The sequence below is a fragment of the Columba livia genome, chromosome 6, assembly GCF_036013475.1.
Source record: "Columba livia isolate bColLiv1 breed racing homer chromosome 6, bColLiv1.pat.W.v2, whole genome shotgun sequence".
Lineage (NCBI taxonomy): Eukaryota > Metazoa > Chordata > Aves > Columbiformes > Columbidae > Columba > Columba livia.
Window position 1 is genome coordinate 12,543,084 of NC_088607.1, and position 13,619 is coordinate 12,556,702.

Consider the following 13,619-nt stretch of genomic DNA (forward strand, 5'->3'; position numbering starts at 1 on the left):
GTGCTTTTTTTTGTGCCCCCCCACCCCCCTTTTTTTTTTCTTCCATTGGAGGGCAAGGGAGGGCACATGGGCACTCTACAGCCTCTTCCAGACTTAAGTCTGTTAGAAAGGAGAAGGTGGTTCACATGGCCTTGTCTGCATAAGCAGGTAGTTCTCCCCTCCTGTTTACATCTAGGGCTCCAAAAAGCATCAGCCTGTAGGATGGAAAGGCAAGGAGACTATTTTTGGAGTAAGAAGGAAGAAGAGGTAGTTGTTTCATCTTCTTCTCTTACCCTGCAGTATAACATACCTCTGTTCGGCCTCCATATACTGGGCATGGCCTTGAGTGACTGATAGGTTTAGAGGGTTAGATATGGCAAGGGAAATTTAGCGAAGACAGAGTAGACTTTGCCAAGAGGAAATTTGACAAGAGAAAGGACTGAAGGAGCAGCCAGGGGTAACTCTGATGTACAAAAATACATTTATTTTCAACAATTTCAAAACCACTGCCTTTTTTTACAGTAGAAATATTCAAATGGAACAGTAAAACCAAGAACAGTATATATATATGTATATATATGACTCATGCATTTGTATTACTGTGTTTAATACAAGTATTGCAATTGTCTGCCTCATTTAATCCTTTAAAACCATGGTGGTGGTTCGGGTTTAATGCATTGTCCAACATCATCAGAAGGGATTCTGGTTTTGTTTGTCAGAGTTGGAATGTGTGTGGAAATGACTGAAGGGAGAGTGAAAGGGAGAACAGAATATCTTTGCACATCCCTGAAATCAAAGCTTAATCCAGAAGAAAACACACACTGTCCTGCACATGCTCTTAGTGATCACAACTGTAACTGGAAACCTCTGCAGTCCCCAGTCGCTCTGTCCTCATCTCTGATTCTTCCAGGCTTAGTGTTGGGGTTCTCAAGCACAGATTAAACTAAGCAGAGGATCCATTGGATATTTACATCAGATCTACAGCCATATGGAACCAAAAGCTGCATCTAGTCTCCAGGTCTCCCATTTTATTCCTAAGTTACAGCTAATACAGCAGAATCCATCGTGGGGGCAACACTGGCAGTGACGGAGGTAACTGACCCAGTCTTTTGCTCGCTTTCACTGTTTACACACAACTGTGCCATGGGAGATATTTTCATTCCACTCATGGCACTGGCTCTTTCCCTCCTCACTCAGGTAAATAATCATCTACAGTTTCAAGGATTTCCACTACATTTTCCTCAGTGGTAAAATTTGCAAGAAAAAAACCCCTAATGACATCCCCAAGTTATTATTTCCCAGCATGAGATACAGAAATAAAAGTGGCCAATACTCCAGTCTGTGCCAATGCCACAGCTCAGGGCCTTCCAAAAGAAAGATGGAGAGCACTGGTTACCTAATCCAGACATTCCAGAGGTCCCATGGATAGATGCAGCCCTGGGCATCCCACTGGGATGCAGAAGTTACCCTTCTGGTATCCTAAAGGAGCAACTTCAGTCACAAGCACAACCTTTTTTTCAGCTGCCATGAGCTGTGGTTGTGCCCTAATGCAGCAAGTACGACCTGGCAGATGTGATCCCAGCTACATCGCAGGGAGCTCTTTCCAGATGTGCCTGGAGCACCCTGTGGTCCAGACAGCACGGTGACAAACCGTCCCGAGAGACAGCGATACCCACTAAATCTCACAGATCATGAAGTTTGTGCCAAATCAAGGATCAGGCAGGTTTCTTAGTCATTTAACTTTGGCTCCATGGATTTTGTTGGTTTGCTTTCTAGTGCCTTCAGGATAATTTGGGATTGAAAATGGTTTTCTGGACAAATGTTTCTCCAAAAATTAACTGTATCATTCAGAAACTTCTCAGCATTCATTGAGATTAGATGTCTTTTTGAGAACTGAGAATGTTTTTTTTCAGCAACTTACTGCCCATTTTTCCTCCTTGTTTACTCTCATCTGTTATGAGACATTTAACAGCCATCTTTAACAGTCTAAAGGGAATATTGTTTAAAAAAAGAAGTAAAAAAATGTAAAAAGTTGTGAAAATAAATAGTGAAAACTGTAATCCTCTGCCTTTCTTTTTAAATCAACATGAGATCAATCCTGTGAAAAAGCTAGAAAACTCTATAAACAAAAATGAACATTTTCATTTCATTTCCTGGTTTATAAAAGAACAGTTAATAGGGAAAATAATGAATATTTATCATCCAGTCCTCTGCAGCGACTCACAAAAGCAGTCTCTCAGATCCTAATGATGAGCAAAGACTGAGATCAGCCCACAATTTAGCTAAGCCCCACAGGACCATTGTTTACATACATCTCATCCATCTATATCTAAATGGGAAGCGATGGTCTTGTGCTGACAGTGCTGTCACCAGACTGGACCATTACTGTAAACTACTTTGGTGTTTCAGTAGAACAGAGACAGTAATGAAACAGTTCATGCGCATGTGATGGATTGAAACTCCAGGTTAGATAGAAAAAAATCAGCCACCACTCTCCATCTTGCATTGGGAATTAGAGCAGAAAAGTGAGGGAGGAAACAGAAAAAAGGTATTTTAAAATCAACAGAAAAAGCCTGCAAGAATGAGTGAAATGGAGGAGCAGAAGAACTGGGAATATTTAGCTTTAGTACTTCATACAAAACAGTAATTCGCTACATTTGCCTACCATTCCATGGTGTGAACTGTGGAGTTGTCACATGCAGGGACAGGAGCTGGACTCAATCCTTGTGGGTCCCTTCCAACTCAGGACATGCTATGATTTTAGTTTTATAATTTTAATCTTGAAATGCCTCCTGTGTTTTTTTTTTTCTGCAAAACTGTATTTAGCCACTTTTCTCTCTGCCTTCAGATTCATCGGGATTTATAACTTCTGAAAGGCATTCCAGCCCATTTACAGAGAGAACACATGTAGTGGAGGCTGGTTTGTAGCCAACTGGCACGTTGCAATGCAGAAAGGTTGCAAGTAACACCTAAATCACAGCCCTCTCATTTCAGTCCAGATATACTAAAGATGGTGTGAAGTCTTGCATCCAGATCCTAAAAACTGATAACAGACATTGCCACTGACCTCACTTCTGCCTCCTGTTACCATGCAGGTACTAGAACATCTTCCCAAACGTGCCTCCAGTCTTCCTTCTACTCCAACTGGGTCTTAATGCTCTGCAGAAGAAGGTCTCTTTATAACATTATCAACTCAAGAAAAATGGATAAAACTAACTTACCACTAAGTCAACCTCCAGCCCCAAAACTGCACCACTCCTACGGGCTGTCCCCAACTCAGTGCACTACAAGATTCCTAAAGTGCTTTTCCACTACCTTTTCTTTGTTATCCTCTCTGTTGTAATCAGAAAACATCAAGCCACCATGCAAAAACTACTCTGACGGCATTCCAATCCGAAATTGGAAGCAGCCATTCTGCAGCACTCATAAGAAAGACTTTTCTTAGCTCAGTGATGCAGGTCTGACCCCACATCCCCCTCTCCAAAGAGCAGTCCCTAACTGGGTGCGTCATGCTCAGCCAAAATGTACTCCTCCTCCACATCCAGAACAGCAGCATATTTCACCAGCTTAACTGCTAAAAGCGTGACTTCTCACTGGGAACAGCACTACTGCAACCTGACCCACCATTGAGTCGAGGTTGTACTGGGAACTGCAAATACACTGATATTTGCTCACACTGAGCTGGTGATAAATTCACGTTTGTTTTCCTCATTTGTTTTCCTCATTTTCCCCAATGAATGTCACCAAGATCCTTCTCAGAAATGGACAACAGAGATGAACATGATTAAAATATTCATGACAGACTCATAGTCCGTCCTGCTAATATCTTTTTCGGCTCCATCATAGGAAATGATACTCAGAAATATATCTATATATATCTATAGATATAGATATAGATATAAAGGCTTGCAATTATACACACAGAAAGAAACAATGCTGTTTAAAGACAGCCATGTCAGATTGAAATATGACAGACAACTGGAACACATTTGGAACCAAAGCATGACTCAAGTGCTCACCATGGTCCCTGCTTGGCTGGCGTGTACGAGTGTGCACCTGTGTGTGTGCACTTGTGTATGTGCACTTGTGTGCGTGCATGTGTGTATGTGGTTCAGGTCTTATTTTAAACATATCTTCTTTTACTAAACATTAAATTATTTCCCAAGAAATAAAAAGCTATGTACATCGTAATTATCTACAGTCGGCCTTCGGCATCCTCGCTATTCACATGCACAGGGTTTGGGCTGCATTCATAAATCAGGCATACTCCTTCATCGCTTGTGGTGCTGTCCCCTCCAGACAATCTACAGTCCAAGGAACACTGACATCTGTGTTTGCTCTGATTTTTTTTTCCCCTTTCTCAGCAGTGAGCAGTGCCAGAGGGTGACTGAAATTAAAAGCAATTAAAAGAGGCAAGATCCCGCAAAAAGCTGATACATGCATGTCATTGGAAAGCGAGAGCTGTTGGCATGTTGCAGGCTCTGGTGCAACAACCCAGCCTGAGCCCTCTGGCAGGATCAAGTAGCTGATTCATGACTTATTTTGAAAAGGGCTTGAAAAGGGACACGTTACCTGCAACATGTTGCCTAAGGTACTATACCTGCCTGTTGGATTTGAATACTTAATTCACATTCTGTATTTAATAGAAGTCTGGCATTCAAATCTCATTACACACTTGACTCATTCTTTGCTTTTTCTTCCTAATCTGATGAGTATTTCCTAAATATGAAGAACGCCAGCTATTTACGAATGCAGCCCTGGTAAACAGAAAAAGCCCACCCCATCCCCTCCCAAATTATAATAATGACATATAACTCTTTTTTCATAATAATAATAATAACAATAATAATTACAAATAAAAAGTCAGAAATGTTGTAGACCAAGTAGATTCTCATTATTAAACACTAGTGCAGTTTGGGATTTCCTTTGTGCTTTCACTGTTGGCAATTGTTGAGATGCTTCCTGTGGAGGAGAAAATGGAGAACAGAGTCAGTGCAGTGGCTTCAGTAGTTTGGTCTGTATTGCTTCTCACTCCTTTTTAGGATGTGCTTGTGTAAGTGTAAAGACAGAAAAGGTTCTTAAAAGTAACACATCCTTTTTTGTATCTGCAATAAGCATAGAGCATGAGGAAAACCTGTTACTACCTGTTACAGACAGGGTTGTGAGCAGGCACAGGTGTGAGATACAGCCATTACTAATCCATATATACCTATTGCTGTTTCCAGGTTCCTACCCTGGTTGTCTAACACTTTGAGAAAAGCTGAAAAACTAAGAAAAACTTCCCTGTTACCATGTTGCAGAGAGATTTTTTTCTCTGTCTCAGTGCCTCAGGCTTTGCTTGTACCTGGAGCCACAGTCATTGCCTCTCCTAATACCCCAGTGACCAACATCCTCACCCAGACTGTCAAACAAGCTCCAGACAAGGGCTGTCTCTCACCCATCACTCGCGTGTCCAGCTCTTTGTCCATCAGCTCCTCGGGGTCTGTGAACTCACTCAGAGTGATTTTCGGGGCATTTTCACTTTGGCTAACAGAGCCAATCATTTCCTGCTCCTTGTCATGCTGAACTTGGGCGTAGATGTTAATCCAAGGGATTTTCCTGTGCAGGACAGGAAAATGAGAGGTTATATTTTGTAACACTGGGATCCTTGGCATGTCATTGATTAATCAGACCAATTAAACTGAGACCAACCCCACAAATGCAGCACTGGCAGTGCTGTAAAGTATCAACCACAAGGATATTTGGCTCTGAACTTGCCACTAGCATCCACTGATTCCAACACCAGCCTAAAGCTCAAATCCCAGGCCACTCTCTTCCTATCCCGTCCCCAAGGCACTTCTAGCTGTAAACCTAAATGTTCTGGTCCTGCCCTTTCACATGAGAAGTTGTGCTCACTGACACTGTGCACTCAGAGAACACCAATCAACTAAGCACAATCAGCTGCAGTTGCCAACTCACTCAGTATTTATTACACGATCAGTGGTGCATTGGAAACCAAAAGTAAAAATCAATTTGAGCACTACTGTCAACTGAGAAAAAAAAAATGCTAGGCTTGTTTCTGTTGACTGGCCCAGAGCGACTCAGTGGGAACTGCCACATCAGAGTTATAAGGAATTGGTCCTGCAGAAAGGACTTGTACCTCGTGACATCCACCCAAAGTCTGTTTGTTTACCACTTCACTGCAACAACATTTTGCCACGCTACAAGTCATTAAGGTTTTTTCCCTTGCTGCTCAAGAAGCCAAGAAAGTGGATGGATTATTTCTTCTTCCTTCTTCAAAGAGAATTTGACCGCTAGAAAGATATCCTTGAAAATCAATTAGTAAGACAGATAGGTAGATAGTAAACTCTGGAGGAATGCAAGTTTAAAATGAGTGAACTGAAAGGTAATGTTAAGCATCATGGGGGTTGCTATGCTTTTCTGTGTGTAGTTGGAACGTGTCTGACTGTTTTTTTTTAATGCCCTTAAAATGACACCGTGCCATGTAGTCCACACTGCTAAAATAAGAAAAATTCAGGGAATTTTTTCAGTTCCTTAAAGCACACAGGAGAGAGAAAGAAGATGTGTTCAAAAGAGGCTGTCTAAAATGTCATCTCTTTATGCTAACCTGTCTGCTGTTGGATGTGTCAAAGACTGAAAGCAGTGGAAATTGCCTCAACTCTTACGAATTCAATAGCTTTGTGCTGATTTTACTCCAGTGAAGTTCTGGCCTCAAACAACTGCTGTTCCCTGGATTTGATGTTCTGTTCTTAACCAGCAGCAAGTCAGGACATATTTGGGCTGTTTAGCAGCAGCGAACAAACCTCATGTTGTTCTTCTTCTCTCTTACCCGCTCTTCGGAACCTTCAGACTTGCCTTACAGATCACTAGAAGACGTGAGCACTACACGGGGAATGCGCACGTTGAATGAGAGAGTACAAATGTATTCCTATAGGATTTAAGTGCCCAGAATATGTCTGGAGGTGTGAAGAGATGTGGACATGAGAAAATGCCTGGAGATGTTAAAAGACTTAGTTTTGCTTCCAAACAATGCAGTGGTAGAGAAGTGATAGTCTTCTGATCTTTGATAGAAAAGGTGAGAAAAGCTCTTCAGAGTTGTGAGGCAGAGAGCCTCCAGGTACTTCAGAGAGCCAGGTAAGAAAGAAACCGAGATGGCTATACGTATGTGCATCCATCTATCCATACCTAATCCTGCTGTGCCTTCCAGCACAGACACAGGTGGCCACAACATCCCACCACACATCTCTGAGCACACGTGTCCCAAGACACATGCACACCAATTGCCCGTTGCCCCACTATTACTCACCACCCATACATGCATAGTATTAACCTGCTATATGCTATATCTCTCAGAAAATAAACAATCTTTTTACAGATTATTTCTCTAATTTTCCCACTTCCTTCCTTTTCCACCTGGACCTCCTCAACAAGCATCTCTTTGGCAGCAGCATTTAACATGCCTGCCGAGTCTATAACTTGATGGACTCAACGTGTCTGTTTGCAAACGAGCAAAGCACCGTTTCTGTAAATTTGTAGAATTAAAAATTCATGCAGGCCCATGCTCTCCCCACAGTGTTTTTCTGTAAGCTGCAGTTCTGTATTCAGGTTGGGATCACCGTTAATCAGAAAAGTACATATGGCTAATGGACCTCCGCATCACTGAGAGCCAGAGGAAAGCTTTTGTTTTCACCTCTTTTCTCTATTAAGAATTTTTGCACGGTCTCAGTTCTGATCCATTGAGCCAGAGATTTTAGACAGAGCTGAAAAGTTGCTTTCTGTTCTGAAAAATCAAGCTTAGGACACTCTGGGCATCTCAATCTTAAACTTTGTCAGTTTGACCTGTGTTTGTCCTCTTTGGGACAGAACAGATAAGAGGGGACAGCAAGTTGATGAGCTCTGGGCTAGGCAAAACCAGTGCTTTAACTATTTTCCCCCTCAGTCTGGATTTGCAATACATTCCGTTTTCAGGCAGATTTTAACACGGCGGGGTCTTCCAAGCCACGGAGCACAGCACAAGGCTGATTGCTGCTATGCTTAAGGCTCGGGGTGCTTAAGTAGTGTACAAGAGTAAGTTTTATGAGCTGTAGTAGCATAACATGACCTGGAGACTGCCAAAGCAAAGTGGATTACCAAGCTGCTCACTGCTGTCTGACAGCCAGAATATACAGATTTTGGTAAAGTCAGACTCAGGTTATGTCTCTAATACAACATGTTGCCACTGGACAGGATCTAGGCACATAGACCGTTTAACACAGTAAGTACTGAATGCAAAGTTCCTCCTAAGGAGCTCCATCTGCCTAAAATATATTCTCATAAGGCAGCCTTTCAGCAAACAGACCGTTCTTATCCCTTATTTTGTTTCATAGCTTGTAGCAGCAAAGTGTCTTGGGCCAGCACAGGTCCTGCCTGCTGCCTGGAATCAAAAGGTTTATATTAACATCTGGCAAAGAAAATCTCAGCACGGATTCCCAGAGGCATTTTGATGCTAAACACAAAATTTTCTGGCTTTGAGTCTTCCAGCCCTAACATAATCACAGCTGTTCCTCTGCAAGACTAAACTATTCACTTTACAAGATATAAATGAGACACTGCTACACAAAGGCAGTTGGCCAGGTAAATATAGATGGTATGAAGACATCCATCGTGTGATTTTTGACTAAGTCTGCATTGTGTAGCTCAGTATACAGTGAGCACACAGGGTTCCCATTCCTGGTGTGTTTCAAACAGATCTGCTGAAGCAGGTCACAGCTTGATTTCTGAGCTCTGGATGAGCTTTCAAAGCACTGAGTTTGTGGTGGAAGGGGAACTGTACTGGTCTAAGCCTTAGGCCAGCATAACTCCCTTTACATCTGCAATCCAGGTACTGCTCTGCCTAGATTCCCTGTAAATCACCCAGTGTGTCCTCCTCCCATACCCTAAAGTTTCTCAACTTACCTCTTGAATTTGTAGATTAAAAAAACAGCCAAGCCTACAAACACCACAGACAGCAACATCAGCATTGCCGAACTGCTATGACCTGTGCTGGAATCAACAAGGGGTGCTGCAGGAGGAAAGGCATAGCGTTACTATTGAAAGATATTATTACGAAACACATAACTACCAGAGACTGGAGATCAACTCTGTCACACCTGCTTTATCACCACTGCATGGGGCATTCTGGTTTTGGCAGGACCAGCCAGTAGGAAACACATTGACTCTCTCGTCCTTTGAATGCCAGCCTCCTTTTCAAGACAGTGCACTCTAACATCTGCTAGTGAAAAGACACACCGAGCCATGCTAGCTGAATGAGTGATCACTCCTGTGTTAACATGCTGGACTATTTATTTGCAGGCTTTTCCAAGGACTGGGGTAGAAATGAAATTTATGAAGTGTGGCTTAATGCACGTCTGTTTCCCTTTGGATGAGCTACTTCAGAGCATCCATGAACAGCATGACTCTCATCTTCTAAGGACATATGTCTGTCTCACATGTGACAGGGATCTGGTCTTGTGAAAAGCCTCAAGGTTTGTCCTTGTATTACACTTCACACACATTTAATGGAGTCAGTTTTCATAATGTGGAAAAGTCCAAAGCAATAATCCTGGACCCAAGCATGCACTGCGTTATAACATTTTGGAGATTGATCCATCTATCCTTGACATTTTTGGGTGGGCTAAACGAAGTGTATTACTATACCTTGTTTATGCAGCTATTCCCACAGCTCATCGGAGCAGGGTGTCTGAATGGCCTGAGCACTGTGCTGAGAATCCAGAGTCTGATGAGAAGGCTCTAACGGTGTGCAAATGATTCTAAGTAGCAGCTGAATGTTTTTCACTCTCCGTAAATATTTGATTTTGGTTTTTTACTGTTCTCTAGTCCTCTTCTATCACCAAGAAGACAGGGACAAAGTCTACACAAATAGAACCACTTTTGGTTCTATTGCCGAATTTTCTCACCTAAGAGTCTGGTCTGGCCGGTATTCTGCTTCTAGTGCTTCTACAGACTCTTTTATGTAACAGAGCTGACTTTTTTCACCCAAGTCTAACACTATGGGAATGGACATGAAACAAATACAGCACCCCCACAAGGAGGAGGTTGTGAGAAGAGTTGAGCACTGCAAACTAAATCCATACCTTGCAGTGTCTTACTAGAACAAACCCAGGTTCTGAACCTGAAGACTGCAGATATTTGGATCTCATTCCCAGTTTTGCAAATTAATTCATTCCAGCCTACACCTATTGACATCTGACTCTCATCCCCAAGCAACAGTCAGAGAGTGAAGGCAAAAAGGCACTACCTGTAGGATAGGTCACAAGCCTTGGTTTAGCCCAGCCTTCAGCTTTGTAAGATTTTCATGTAAAAAGAAGCTGAACTATATTATCATGGGACATGAATCCTAATCTTTTGGAGAGGCTGTCAGCCATGTCACATGCACAAGATCCCACATTTCAGATAGTTGCAAGGACAGTCATAAAAAGCAATGGCAAAAATAAACCCATCATCTCCTCTGTAGTCATCACTACTGTCTCAGCAGTAGCTGGGAGCTTCACACTAGGCTGGCCAAAATTCTCAGCAGTACCTGAGAGCTTCACGCTAGGGTGGTTTAAAGCAAAAGGGGTGATGAAGCTTGAAGTGACTATTCATTATTCTGTGTGAAAATGGAGATAGGTAGCATTGAAATTTAAATAAGTTCTAATTTGTAGAAGTCAATATTCAGGCATGTATTCCCTGTAAGAGGCCTGAATCTTCTTTTCATGAGTACTTTGCCCCTATAAAGCTTCTCGGCTAGTCATAACATTAACAAGCCCTTTGCAATAAGGATTTGATCCAATATCCATGAAAGTTAGTAATACACCCAACTGAATTCCACAGGTACCCAATGAGGGCTTAATAGAACACCATCCACCTGAATTTTAAAAACACTTGAAAAACATCAATGCGCTAGTCAATTAAGCCATAGGGAACTCTTACACTGTACTTTAAATACTTCTACAAACTGGTGCATGATGATGCCACTGCTGGATTTTGTTGTTAACACTCTCTGCTTCCACCACTGACAATGTCTCAATATGATCAGTCCTACATAGCCCAGTAGCACATACCAAACTGTGAGTGCTCTGATGCAGACCAGTTCTCCTGGAGTTGTCTGAAGCCTCAGGAGAACCAGAGCTACACATTTGACTGCACACTCACCTAATGTTAACTGAGTAACATACACAATGACTTCAACACCAGGCTTCAGTTCAAACTGGACCAGGTTCTGGTTGAGAGCATTAAAAAGGATTTCTACCACCTGATGAAATAAGAAGAGAGACATTAGTTACAATACAGAAAACAGCAAGCTCTGGAGAACATTCAAGAATGCGCATAGCCTACGAATGGTGACATCTCTTACTGGATTCAGGACAAGAAGGGAAGTGAGAGATTGAGGAAGTAGAGATGGAACTGAGTGCTACTGCATGCAAGTCTTCAAACAGATGCTTTGAGACTCACAGAGCATGTTAATTAACATACATCTCATGGGAAGCAAACCAAGAAAGTCAGCAAATTCTTATTCTTTTTTGGGGAGATAGAGAAGGAGGGAACTAAGGATCTTTTCACACTCCCAATGTCCTGTAAGTTTGATGTAATGCACTTGGAAATCACTGACATACTGGTCTTTCATTGGTGGATGATGGAAATCAGATAGTCCAGCCTGTAACACTTCTTTATTCATATTGATTCAAGACAATCCTAGCCATGTAGCTCCTGTTTAAATAGGCTGTTGGGGATGAGACAATCCAGTTTTGAAGATAATTGGCAAACTTGCCGTATTTCTCTTTAATTTAGAAGAGAAGCATTGGACTGGATTTTACTCATGGCTCAGCAACCCAGCTATGTGTTCTTTGGTTGCCTCAGAGCACATACTTGGCATGTCACACTGGAGCCTGAGTTTGTTAATGCCTGGTCTGCCTAGAGTGAGTAGTTATGGTCTGGCCACAACTACTGAGTAGTTCCGATGGCCTGCTCTCCAGATCAAAGCTCCTCAAGCAGAAGCCAACAACAGGTGCCAAAGTATAACTGAGTGGACCATCAAATAAAATTAGAACCCCAGACTTCAGGCCTCATGGTCAGCTAGTCAGAAACCTTATCTGACATGTCTGTATAATCCTGATATATGACATATTTTCACAACAGCTTGTTTGGAGGGAATTCTCATATGGGTAGATCCTACTGAATAGGATGCACATCACTCCAAGAAGATCCCTCCAGAAAGCCTTCCAAACTTACCCACCACAATACAGCTCTTCTGCACACTCACCATCATAAATTTAAGGAGCCAGCTTTGCTAGGTTGCTTGGACAAATGTACTACTCCGAGGAGACTGACTTTGCTCAGTGGGTGACAAGCGCTTCCACAGAATTCAGCAGTCCTCTGAATTATTTAATGTTTGATCACAGAAGAGTTACTTCTCCAAGAGTAACTTGGAGATGAGGTCACACATAGGTTGCATGCAGTAAAAATGCTGCACACATTAGCTAGAGCTAAGCAGCCTTTCCAGCAGTACTTCACTCCTTCGCCTTTATGGACCTGATTTAATCACTTGGTAATTCTAGCATGAAAGCTTCAGCAGACTAGTGCTGTTGTTCCTAGCTCTTCCCTTGCCTGCATATCACTGTTGCTATTCATCATGGTAATTACCTATTTATCTAAATGGATGGATATTGTAACTTCCAAATATAGTTTGCACACGCCATTCGCTGCTGCAGAAAAAAAAAGGTCTTGTTGCAATGATATACAGGCTGAAGAGCTTGATTTATTTTTAGTAAACCTCAATATATTATCTTGCTGCTTTGGTCTCTGGCTCTTAGCATTCCTCCAGGGAGTAGAGGGAGTACATATTCAAGGTTCCTTTGGCCATAACTACTGTAATAAGGACACACCACTGATCTAGGAAGAACCACTGCTGGTAGACTGTGACATATCACAGAGAGGTGCTAGAAAAGCCCGTTTTTCCCTCTGAAAATCATTTTCTTTAATGCCATAAACTATACTGCCATGGTCCCAGATGCATCCAGTTCCATCACACTTATTTTAAGTTATTTCCAAAACTGCAACAGGTTAAGGAGGCTATCAATGAATGGCATGACAGGAAATGAATGTTCCATGAATCCTTCTTTCCTTACTTGCTCCAGATCAGTCTCACTGCTTTTCCTCCTCTCTGTCGTGTTTTTATGGGGCAGTATGAAGAGTTCAGCAGAAGTAGGCAGCCCAGGAAATACAGCTACCAGGATCTGTTCATCAGGGATACCAGTCACCTAAAAGAAAACAAAGAAGGAGGTCTCCGGCTGCTATTCTGTTACTGATGTTTCCATTCAGTACGGGAAACTGTGTTCCCATCAAATAGTTATTTGCCAGTTCCACTGTAGGTGTTGTGGTCCTAATGAGCTGTTCTGCCCATTTGGTTGGTCAGGAAGAGAGGTTCTTATAATTATTAACTCTATGTCATTTCTAGAAGTACATGTAGGCTTGACAACACTCCTGGACGCAAAGATCTCAACCCAAAGCCCAAACCTACCATGTCTCCAGATCTGAATTTTCCATATAGTCCTTCTCACTACAGAAGAATGATCCAAAGTAAGATCCAGAGAGCCTGGCTCAGTGTGACCACTGGTAAGTGT

General features: G+C 42.2%; 1 protein-coding gene across 2 annotated transcripts in view; it reads right to left on the minus strand.

Annotated features, from left to right (window-relative positions):
- Positions 1–441: 441 nt before the first annotated feature.
- SORCS3 (sortilin related VPS10 domain containing receptor 3) overlaps positions 442–13,619 on the minus strand; it is a 352,535-nt gene continuing 339,357 nt past the window's right edge. For both annotated transcript variants that reach the window (XM_065067081.1, XM_065067080.1), the window contains 5 exons: positions 13,125–13,256; positions 11,152–11,251; positions 8,914–9,019; positions 5,417–5,577; positions 442–4,941 (listed from right to left, as the gene is read on the minus strand). In XM_065067081.1, the coding sequence (XP_064923153.1) occupies positions 4,877–4,941; positions 5,417–5,577; positions 8,914–9,019; positions 11,152–11,251; positions 13,125–13,256 (564 nt within the window). In that variant the 3' untranslated portion in view covers positions 442–4,876. The remainder of the gene's footprint in view (positions 4,942–5,416; positions 5,578–8,913; positions 9,020–11,151; positions 11,252–13,124; positions 13,257–13,619) is intronic.